The sequence below is a fragment of the Erpetoichthys calabaricus genome, chromosome 5 (assembly GCF_900747795.2).
Source record: "Erpetoichthys calabaricus chromosome 5, fErpCal1.3, whole genome shotgun sequence".
Taxonomy (NCBI): domain Eukaryota; kingdom Metazoa; phylum Chordata; class Cladistia; order Polypteriformes; family Polypteridae; genus Erpetoichthys; species Erpetoichthys calabaricus.
This window is the reverse complement of record NC_041398.2, coordinates 158,575,783-158,588,289: the sequence shown is the minus strand read 5'-3', so window position 1 is coordinate 158,588,289 and position 12,507 is coordinate 158,575,783. Positions and strand designations below refer to the sequence as shown.

The 12,507-nt window shown below is 39.8% G+C and overlaps 1 protein-coding gene across 2 annotated transcripts in view; it reads left to right on the top strand.

Annotated features, from left to right (window-relative positions):
• grid2 (glutamate receptor, ionotropic, delta 2) overlaps positions 1–12,507 on the top strand; it is a 2,355,570-nt gene that overhangs the window by 1,404,232 nt on the left and 938,831 nt on the right. For both annotated transcript variants that reach the window (XM_028802162.2, XM_051927734.1), the window contains exon 3: positions 11,941–12,225. In XM_028802162.2, coding sequence (XP_028657995.1) covers positions 11,941–12,225 — 285 coding nt within the window. The remainder of the gene's footprint in view (positions 1–11,940; positions 12,226–12,507) is intronic.

The following is a 12,507-nucleotide window of genomic DNA, read 5'->3' as shown; positions in this document are numbered from 1 at the left end:
ATTAACAAAATATCTACAATTTTTCATTACCCAACACATAGTAATTCTTTTCCTAATCTACTTGTCCTGTGAGAGTCATGATGGCAGCAAGCTGAGCCAGATAAAAAAAAAGACATACCTTTCCCCAGCAACAAATTCCTGTTACTCCTACGGGATTTCTAGTCATTCTTGGACCAGATGTGAAGCATAATCCATCTGCTGAGCACTGTAACATAGCATTGCATTAGTACCCTCTGTAGAGTGACCATTAACCTTCACCAGTAACCTACTATTTATAAAATAAGACGCTTTTTTATAACAGAAATTTATTTAGAGATGTAATCCCAAGTAAGCATTTATTCTAGCTAAAGCACTAAGCACATTGATAAACATGAAAAGAAATTTATTGCACAATATAAAAATAAAAACTTTATGGTTTCTTGAATTTTTAGCTTCAGTCTGACCTGTCACTCAAGCACTAAATACACCCAAAGTAAGTGTATTGCAGTGTAAAACATCCCTATAAACATTTCTTGGTTAATCAGTTGTGACAGCTGCAGAGGGCTCTGGTTATTGGACATGCAGCCAGTGAATTATGTAGCAATCACTGAAAACATGTTTTTTAGAGTAATATATTGATTGAAGTTCCACCATTACATTTATTTATTTGGTTTATGCAGTGGGTATTCATATTTTTCTCATTACAGCTGCTATATACAGAAATCTCATTCCTTTTTTTTTTTTTTTTTTTTAAAGTTTACTTTTTTTTTGGATATTTTTCAATTACCAGGCATCCAGTTTCTGGCTATCTTGGTTAACACATATTTTGCCAATTACTTTATATTATGTCTTCATTTAAAACTGCAAAACATTGCATATGTAACAAGCAGATAAATAAACAATGTATACTCTATACTACAGTATACACCTTTTATACTCTCTGCGGTTAAAAAAAAAATAAAGAAATTAAAAGAATTCTAATGACTTTATTGGATTGAGTAGACAAGAAGATGGATAAAAACACAGCTGCCTAAAATGTAAGAATTTTCTAATTCTAATTTATTGTCAGTAAAAATTTCAATTTACGTTGTATGTTTTTCAACAACTAATACAAAACTGGTAGTAGACAAAATAATAAGACAATGAATACAATACCATATATTAAAGGAAACAGTGATGTTAAAATATTTACCATCTTTAGTTTAAATTACATGTAGTCAGACCTGTATCTAAATCATACAAGAAGATATAGAGAGCACAATAAAAAAGCACTTAGAAATGTATACTGTTTATACTATTATTATAATAATTCATTTATTGATCAAAATGATCAGACATTAATGTTTTTTAAGAATGAAAGGAATGATTACTGCACCAGGGCTTTGTCATCCTTGTGGTTACCGTCGTAACACCATTTTCATGCCTCATTTCTGTGATTCAATTTTCATTGTTCTTTTAAATGAATTTGCATGTCTTTTCTTCATGGCAGATACATTAATGTCATTTGGTAAATAAATCTTGATATTTCTATCCACATCACTGCAGTTCACTTTCACTGCTTCATTTTACAATTCTCTTGCTGTCAGACTTCACTCTAGCTTCTCCCAAATGGCTTCTCTCTCCTCTTCTGTGTCCACTGCTAGAACCTATGCCAATTCAAACAATTCACAGCTCAAATGGGGTCCAAGCTTGCTCTCTACAATCTAGAACTAATCCATGACTGGATCGAGATTTCCTAGGAACCATGCACCAAGGTCAATGCTTTTGTGAAATAGCTTCTGAATTAATAAGTTCTCACCATAACCATTCCTTCTCCCCATTCTACTCCCCACTCTAGGAGCAGTCCACATAACACCTCTGTCACACTCTCAGGTTTGGCCTACCAATGCTACAATATTATTAGTTTTGGTAAATCTGTTTAGTCTACCATTTTTAGAACAATTTCAAAAAAATTGCAAAATAATGTGAAACAATATACAATGAGGATCAAATAATAATATTAACAGAATGATAACATGTTAACAGAAATGTTGTTGAAAAAATGAAAGATGACCCAGACAGCGAAATATTGCAGAAAAAATTAAAGGTGGCCCAAAGAGGTTAATTTAATATTTTAGCAGTCAAATAACAGTCAAGGAGAAGGTGAAGAGCATTAAGAACTGTAAGGGTAAGGTAGAATATACAGAGAGTGATACAGCAAATGCTTTGATCTTGCACCTTTTTGAAGTTTATTTGTGTGAAGAGCAAGAGTATTAGCAAATACTCAACATGGGTTTAGACCAGGAAGCATAGAATCAGAGAGGTGCATATGATATTATTTATCTTAATTTTCAGAAAGCTTCTGGTTAAACACCACATGAAAGGCTAATGGGAATTCAGGGCACAGTCTGTAGATGGGTACAATGTTGGCGTCAAACAGAGGAAGCAAAGGATAATGATTAAAAGAATTAGTTAATGTTAAAAGTAGTGTCCCTCAACAAGGTGGAAGGGCACATAATGTAGAATCATCTAAATTATTACAGAGGCAATAGGATATCATACAATCTTGGGCAGATTTGTTGTAGATTAAATATACTGTAAGAAAGTGTAAAGTATTGCATTTAGGAAGTAAAACTGTTAGATTTGAGTAAACAATGGGGGGGTCTGAAACTTTTAAGTGCATGTTATGAGAAGGACCTAGGAGTCAAAGTGGGCTCATCACTCTTTATCGTATATCGAGTCAGTGTACAGAAATGATCAAGAGAGCTAATAGGATGTGGAGTATAAATTAAGGGAGCATTAAGTTTAAGTTTGATAATGTCCTAGTTAGGCCTCATCTGGAGTACTGTGTTCAATTTTGGTCAACATATTACAAAAATACATAGCAGTGCTAGAAAATCCCAGAAAATATCAACTAAGATAATTCCAGGACTAAGAGGTGTAAGCTATGAGTTTAGACTGAAGGAGCTGAATATTATCAGTTTAAGCAAATGGAGATTAAGAGGGGACTGGATTGAAATGTTTAAAGATATGAAAGCAATTAATACAGTCAGTCCCTGTTGTTATTTGATAATGCATTCTTCAACAAGAACATGGGGACACAGTTGGACAGATTTCACACAAATGTTAGAAAGGTTTTCTTCATGCAAAGAACCATAAAGTCATGGAATAAATAACCATGTAGTGTGATCAAGAGTAGGACGTCAGGAACCTTCAAATCTCAACTTGATGTTATTTTTGGACTATCTAGGCAATAGGATAGACCAACCTGATGAACTGCATGACCTTTTCTCATGACAATATTTTCTAATGTTGTAATGTTCTAATTATTAATAAAACAATTTATCTAACATTTCATTGTAGGTTCATTAATATTAATCAAGAGTAGAAAACTATTTTTGGATGGAGTCATCAATGTTCAGTTACCTTAATCCCTCTCTACAATGTAAATACAGAAATAGGCTGAATGTAGAAAAAGAACAATACTTTAAGTTATCAAACTGGATAAGCTATACCCAGAAAGCAGGCTCAGCATTCAGTTTAATCTGAGCACATGCATTACTTGTTTTCCTTTTTTTTTCTTTTGACCTGAAGTAGTATGTAACATTGGAGCTGTTTTCCCCTTCTTTTATGTGAATTAATATGCAACTGTATAATTTTTATAAATGAAATGTAGCTAGGGCGGCATGGTGGTGCAGTGGGTAGCGCTGCTGCCTTGCAGTTGGGAGACCTGGGGACCTGGGTTCACTTCCCAGGTCCTCCCTGCGTGGAGTTTGCATGTTCTCCCTGTGTCTGCGTGGGTTTCCTCCCACAGACCAAAGACATGCTGGTTAGGTGGATTGGCGATTCTAAATTGGCCCTAGTGTGTGTTTGTGAGTGTCCTGCGGTGGGGTGGCACCCTGCCCGGGATTGGTTCCTGCCTTGTGCCCTGAGTTGGCTGGGATTGGCTTCAGCAGACCCCTGTGACCCTGTGTTTGGATTCAGCAGGTTGGAAAATGGATGGATGGATGGATGGAAATGTAGCTAATTTTTTTGCTTTCTAGCTTGTATTCTAGCCACACTACTACTCTTACTGTACATTAAAAATATTTAAATAAATTAAGCATCTGACATACCTAACAACAAAAATAGCAAAAGATAACTGTAATGCCTTGTGTATGTGCCAGGAAGGAAGGGTAGGCATCCAGGCTGGGATAAAGGAAGGAATCATACCCAGCCAGGATGCCATAATGTAAGGATTGGGTGGACAGGTTCACCGGCAGCAGTTTATTCCCCCATACAGCAGGTGACAGTGTTCCTCAGAACTACACCTGATCAGGATACCCGCAGGGTGGCATGGGAGTTAGAGTCTTGAGACCTAGCCCTGTTGGGGTCTTTGGGGACTGCCAGACATCACTGTCTTGGAAAGACCACCCTGGTTTTCATATGACCTGGAAGTGTTTCAGAAGAAGCAGTTCCCGGGTCTAATTTAAAAGGAAGCCTGCTGCTACATTTAATTGGAGTCAGAGTCAGGAGGAAGAAGGAGAATTGTACATGGTGTATTTTTGCTGGTCTTCTGTAGAAATTTGTCAAATAAAAATGGTTTATTTGAACCTGGAATTGTGTTGGGTATTGATGTGTCTGTGGTATGGGGCTCAGTGGCACCCCCTGGTGGTTACACTTTTTAAACATCTCAAAATTATATGTGGGGGATGAAAAACATGAACTTTCGTCGTGGTTAGTAAAAGTTCATCAGTTAACAATTAAAAAGTTGTAGTATTTCAAAACATTTAACCTTGTGAAGGCAGTACATAAAAAAAGTGCTTGCAGTACTCCAAACTGTGTCGAAATTTTATGGAAAGTAAAATCAGAATCAGAATCAGAATCAGCTTTATTGGCCAAGTATATGTACACATACAAGGAATTGGACTCCGGTTTTACCTAGTATTGTCCCTGATGCTGTGAGATTGACTTAAGTGTTCATGAGAGTGATGGCCTGAGGAAAGAAACTGTTCACATGTCTGGTAGTTTTGGCGTACAGTGCTCTGTAGCGCCTACCAGAGGGAAGAATTTGAAAAAGGTTGTAACCAGGGTGTGATGGGTCTGCAATGATGTTTTCTGCCCATTTCCTGACTCGAGATCTGTATAAGTCTTGAATGGAGGGCAGATCAACACCAATGATTTTTTCTGCAATCCTGACTGTCCGTTGAAGTCTGTTCCTGTCCTGTTTTGTGGCTGAGCCAAACCAGACTGTGATAGATGAACAGAGAACAGACTGGATTACTGCAGAGTAAAATTGGATGAGCAGCTCTTGAGGCAGGTTGAACTTCCTGAGCTGGCACAGGAAGTACAACCTCTGCTGGGCCTTTTTAACAATTGTGTTTATGTTTAGTTCCCACTTTAGGTCCTGGGAAATTGTGGATCCCAGAAACCTAAAGTTTTCCACAGCAGACACAATGCTGTTGAGTAGTGTGAGAGGGGGCAGCACTGGGGCGCTCCTCCTGAAGTCCACTGTCATCTCCACAGTTTTAAGCTTGTTCAGCTCCAGGTTGTTTTGACCGCACCAGAGGACCAGCTGTTCGACCTCTCGTCTGTATACAGACTCGTCACTGTCCTTGATGAGGCCAATGACTGTCATATCATCTGCGAACTTCAGGATTTTAACAGATGGGTCTCTTGAGGTGCAGTCATTTGTGTAGAGGGAGAAGAGCAGAGGAGAGAGGACACATCCCTGGGGGGCGCCAGTGCTGACTGTTCGTGTGCTGGATGTGATTTTTTCCCAGTCTCACTTGCTGCTTCCTATCTGTCAGGAAGTTTTTGATCCACTGGGAGATGGGAGCTGGTACAGTGAGCCAAGTGAGTTTGGTGTGGAGGACTTCTGGAATGATAGTGTTGAACGCCGAGCTGAAGTCCACAAACAGGATCCTAGCATATGTCCCTGGAGAGTCGAGATGTTGCAGGATGTAGTGCAGTCCCATGTTGATTGCATCATCCACTGACCTGTTTGCTCGGTAAGCAAACTGTAGGGGGTCAAGCAGGGGGTCTGTAATGTCCCTTCAGGTAGGTCAACACCAGTCTTTCAAAGGATTTCATGACCACAGACGTCAGGGCGACTGGCCTGTAGTCATTTAACCCTGCAATGGAGGTTTTCTTTGGAACCGGGATAATTGTGGAACGCTTAAGGCAGGAGGGAACTTCACATAGCTCCAGGGATCTGTTGAAGATCTGTGTAAATATGGGGGCCAGCTGATCAGCACAGACTTTAAGACAGGAGGGTGACACACCATCTGGACCTGGTGCCTTCCTGATCTTCTGTCTCCTGAAGAGCTGACTCACATCTCCTTCACAGATCCTGAGTGCAGATATGGTGTCAGTGGGGAGGGGCAGGGGCTTGGTAGTGAGTGCTGGGACTGTATTTTGATTGGCGTGGGTGAGAGGTGTGAAAGAGGGATTATCAAACCTGCAGTAGAACAAATTCAGCTCGTTGGCCAGTTGATCGTTCTCTTCAGTATGGGGGGATGGTTTCCTGTAGGTGATGTCTTTCAAACCTCTCCACACTGATGCAGGGTCGTTGGCTGTAAACCTATATGGGTGATTCTAATTTATAGTAGTGAGAACAGTTTAATGTAAACTGAACAATTCAAAAGGAAGCTGCCTAAAGTAGAAGGAGTTCAGGGTTAAGGGTAGTAGGGTGCCTAAACATATTACTTAACTGGATCAATTAGTTACTCATTTTCTTACCTGTAAACTGTCTTAAATTTTAAGTCAATTTTTGTTTATTCCTACGTACTTAAGTATATTTATCAAGGTCCTTCTTGCCTTTTTCAGTTATTATTCATCTCACAGTTAATATAAGAAAGGATGCATAGAATTAATAAATGCATTTGCTCATCTATTTTCCACCTTCAACTTTCTTGACCAAGGTTATGTGAGTTGGTTAAGTACTAAAAAGTAAATATTTTGTTTCCATAACAATGCTGTTTGCATAGTATTTCATTAGGTTGAAATAAAATATCACCACAACTTCATAACCAAACAAATAATTCCCCAAAAACATGCCAATATTATATTTAACACAGATACACTGATGATTGATTAAAATTGATTATTATACAAATTATTGTAAACACAAGTCTTAAAGTCATGGTTTTTAAGTTAATCCATCCATCCATCCATTGTCTCCTGCTTATCCGAGGTCGGGTCGCGGGGGCAGCAGCTTGGGCAGAGATGCCCAGACTTCCCTCTCCCCGGCCACTTCTTCTAGCTCTTCCGGGAGAATCCCAAGGCGTTCCCAGGCCAGTCGAGAGACATAGTCCCTCCAGCGTGTCCTGGGTCTTCCCCGGGGGCCTCCTCCCGGTTAGACGTGCCCGGAACACCTCACCAGGGAGGCGTCCAGGAGGCATCCTGATCAGATGCCCGAGCCACCTCATCTGACTCCTCTCGATGCGGAGGAGCAGCGGCTCTACTCTGAGCCCCCTCCCGGATGACTGAGCTTCTCACCCTATCTTTAAGGGAAAGCCCAGACACCCTGCGGAGGAAACTCATTTCAGCCGCTTGTATTCGCGATCTCGGTCTTTCGGTCACTACCCATAGTTCATGACCATAGGTGAGGGTAGGAACATAGATCGACTGGTAAATTGAGAGCTTCGCCTTGCGGCTCAGCTCCTTTTTCACCACGACAGACCGATGCAGCGCCCCGCATTACTGCGGATGCCGCACCGATCCGCCTGTTGATCTCACGCTCCATTCTTCCCTCACTCGTGAACAAGACCCCGAGATACTTGAACTCCTCCACTTGGGGCAGGATCTCGCTACCAACCCTGAGAGGGCACTCTACCCTTTTCCGGCTGAGGACCATGGTCTCGGATTTGGAGGTGCTGATTCTCATCCCAGCCGCTTCACACTCGGCTGCAAACCGATCCAGAGAGAGCTGAAGATCACGGCCTGATGAAGCAAACAGGACAACATCATCTGCAAAAAGCAGTGACCCAATCCTGAGCCCACCAAACCGGACCCCCTCAACGCCCTGGCTGCGCCTAGAAATTCTGTCCATAAAAGTTATGAACAGAATCGGTGACAAAGGGCAGCCCTGGCGGAGTCCAACTCTCACTGGAAACGGGTTCGACTTACTGCCGGCAATGCGGACCAAGCTCTGGCACCGATCGTACAGGGACCGAACAGCCCTTATCAGGGGGGCCGATACCCCATACTCTCGGAGTACCCCCCACAGGATTCCCCGAGGGACACGGTCGAATGCCTTTTCCAAGTCCACAAAACACATGTAGACTGGTTGGGCAAACTCCCATGCACCCTCCAGGACCCTGCTAAGGGTATAGAGCTGGTCCACTGTTCCGCGACCAGGACGAAAACCACACTGTTCCTCCTGAATCCGAGTCTCGACTATCTGACGGACCCTCCTCTCCAGGACCCCTGAATAGACTTTTCCAGGGAGGCTGAGAAGTGTGATCCCTCTGTAGTTGGAACACACCCTCCGATCCCCCTTCTTAAAGAGGGGGACCACCACCCCGGTCTGCCAATCCAGAGGCACTGTCCCTGATGTCCATGCGATGTTGCAGAGGCGTGTCAACCAAGACAGTCCTACAACATCCAGAGCCTTGAGGAACTCTCTATCTCATCCACCCCCGGGGCCCTGCCACCAAGGAGTTTTTTGACCACCTCGGTGACCTCAGTCCCAGAGATGGGGGAGCCCACCTCCGAGTCCCCAGGCTCTGCTTCCTCAATGGAAGGCATGTTAATGGGATTGAGGAGGTCTTCGAAGTACTCCCCCCACCGACCCACAACGTCCCGAGTCGAGGTCAGCAGCGCACCATCCCCACCATATACAGTGTTGACACTGCACTGCTTCCCCTTCCTGAGACGCCGGATGGTGGACCAGAATCTCCTCGAAGCCGTCCGAAAGTCGTTCTCCATGGCCTCCCCAAACTCCTCCCACGCCTGAGTTTTTGCCTCAGCAACCACCAAAGCCGCATTCCGCTTGGCCTGCCGGTACCTATCAGCTGCCTCCAGGGTCCCACAGGACAAAAGGGTCCTGTAGGACTCCTTCTTCAGCTTAACTTTTAAGTTAATTAATTATGCAAATGTGGTATTTTGATGAAAATACCCAGTGTTGCCCAGGTATATACAGTATGTAGAATGGGTTAAGGAAAGAAAGCAAAGATTTACATGTTTTTGTAAATGGTGACCCTGTTACTCTTGGAATGGCTTTAACCTTCTCAGAAACAACAATGTCTATGAAGTTTTTTTTGCCCATAATCTATGTGCTTAGTTCGTTGGGAACTGAGGTGCCTCCAGCATCCTGAAATATTCCACTACCTCTAAAACCTGACTATTGATATTTAAGTATGAAATTGATCTTTTGCCTTGCTTAATCTTCTATTGTATTTCCTTAACATTTAATTCCAAATAATTAAGGCTAAACCTTAACCAGTTTTGTGGCTTCTTTCCTATACTTAAAATGCATTATTATTAGTATTATTACTTGGAATAATAATTTATGATGATAGTCACAAGAACAATGTCATTAGCAAACTTGGACATTCTTAAAGAATCTACATTTGACACGTGAAATACAGTCTACAAAAGGTAAAGGAGTGGAGATAGGTCATTGCACTGTGGGGCTGAGGTGTGAAAGTATGGATTAGACATAATTCCAGTGTCTGTCAGGTTTGCCAAAAAGCTACACAGGTATAATTGTTTTAAAGGCAAATCTGGAGTCAATAAAATAAGAAGTAGGCACGCATGTTCAGTGATACTCAAGAATGTCATGAAGCCCCACTGGCCCCAAAGTCCTTCACTGCTCTATTAGCCATATAATCAAAACACTAATAAGAAACTAAGCACACGGTAGACAGAAATTTGGCTATGGGTCTTTCAAATTGGTTCATTATGGCAGATGTGAAGTTAACATATCAGTGTTTATTGAGGTAGCAAGCTGAGAATGTCTTTGAAACATGTACTAGAGAGGATATCTTAAAGATGTCTGCAAATTAATGTTGACTGTGGACAGCAAGGTTTTTGCTTCATTTTAGTGTTTTGTAGAGTTTTATTTCCACTAAATATGTACCTTAATATTTGGAAAAAAACAGGGGTTGAAATATTACTCTTTCTTGTTCTGCTTGAAGGCATTATCTACGCACCTACTTTCTCCTGTTTACTGACTGACTATTCTTCTACCTGACCTTACATCTTTGACAAACTCTATGCATGTTCAAAAGCTGTTTCTGTCTTACACATTATTTGTGTTGGAACATAAGGTTGTGGGCTTACCACATAGTTATACAAGTATGCTTTGATGGTTTTAGTATACAATATTCATTAGATTCCTTAAGTATATGTAAATACATATACACTGTACACACTTTATACTTAAATAAGATATGATATTAACTATGAATCTGAATAAGACACTATTTTATTGTGAGCATTTATTTTTATAATGTTCTTTTTCTGATAGATATCAGCATGGAAGGGCTCAAATACTATAACAGTAACAACAAAGTAGCTGTGGAAAGTTTTTTGTTTTTTACTAGATGTTTATTGATGTGGAGTTCCTTAAGTACAGGGAAATAATTTTTTTTGATGTTGTATATTTTTTTTACATTTTTATGGTAAGATTTTCACCACATATGATTGTGCACACTGAAATTGTTCTCATAAATAACACTGAATATTATTTTGCTAGACAAACTAGCTGTGAATGGTGGAATAAATCTCAGCATATTGTGCTTAATGTAAAATTTTTTCTTTGTGGCACAGTATACATGTTTGGTTTTTACTATATCTTAGAATATTATATAAAAATTTAGGTCAGAAGGAAACTTTCAAAACTTACAGACTACCTTGTTTAGTTCAATTGAAATCCCAAACTGTTTTTAGGAAGGAAAAATAAGATAAAAATGCCTGTAAGAGCCATTTTCCTTGTTCTACAAGATTCATGAATGTTTATTAGATGACAATGCATAAACTATGGAAGGTTCCTATAACCCCCGTGAATAGAATCGTTTTGGTATGTTCTTGCCATTTCTAATAGCTTGGAGTAAACATCACTGTTCAGTTAGTTAGTATCAGCCTTGCCTTGTATAAGGTGTGGAGGCATACGGTTTTTAACCGTGACTTCACGTTATCGTGCCTAGGCACTTGCCTATGTGCCAACCGGCTTAAGAGCCTTTAAGAAATTAAGAACCTTTAAGTAGGAAAGAAGAAATTAAGAACCTTTAAGTAGGAAAGAAGAAATTAAGAACCTTTAAGTAGGAAAAAAGAAATTAAGAACCTTTAAGTAGGAAAGAAGAAATTAAGAACCTTTAAGTAAAAAAATACTAAAGTCTTTCAAGAAAAGCTAAGTTTATAGAAGATTAATTGTTTCCTTTTTTTTTTGCCTTTTATTCTACGTGTGTAACTATTTTTTCTTTTATTCTTGTGTGGACTATTTACTTTTACCTTTCACTAAATACCTTTAAAACGAACTCTTGGACTCTGACAATTCTTTTGACACGCATCTTACCCGTGCCTGATGACACCTTATATATTTTAGCAGCTACAATGCCTATTTTTACATACTGGAAGGTAGACAGTTCATCGGTGCTAGACAGTGCTTCATACTGCGCTTACTTACTTACGTTTACTGTGAATTTGAAAATGTGCTTACTGTGAATTTCCCCTTGGGATTAATAAAGTATCTATCTATCTATCTATCTATCTATCTATCTATCTATCTATCTATCTATCTATCTATCTATCTATCTATCTATCTATCTATCTATCTATCTATCTATCTATCTATCTATCTATCTATCTTAGTTTATATAGCTTACCAGAAAAAAAATAAATAGTGAAAGGAGATACCTGTTCTCTATTTAAAACAAATTTGTTTCTGAAAAAGTAAGTATTGATTTGTAAAGTTTATTCATATCTGAAAACTGTTATTTATATTGTGATATATCTAAATTATATTTTTTCTAACAGAATCTCTTTTTCTTGTTTCAGCCTGTGATCTAATGAACCAAGGAATCTTGGCATTAGTCAGCTCTATTGGTTGCATGTCTGCTGGATCATTGCAGTCACTGGCTGATGCCATGCACATTCCCCATCTATATATTCAGCGTGCTCCAGCTGGCACACCACGGTCTAGTTGCAGCATCACCCACCCAACCAAATCTGAAGATTACACACTATTTGTAAGACCTCCTGTCTACCTCAATGAGGTCATCCTTAAAGTCACTGCTGAATATGCCTGGCAAAAATTTATCATCTTTTATGATACAGAATATGGTAAGTTGTAATACTGACTATTTTATTTGTATTTGTTCCTTTACATAGTCATGTTACACTGTATTGATTCAATTAAGGAAGTATTGTTCTAGACTATAGAACAGGTATGTATAAAATGATATGGGCTACATGTACGGCTAGTAGGCTTTAGGATTGGGGTGTGTGTTTGTAAACAAATACCCCCCAACCGCCCATCAAATTTTCCAACAAGTATTGACTATGCAAGTATATTAACTACAGTCATTGACAACAGTTTCACAGCAAACTTAAGTCGCAAAAATA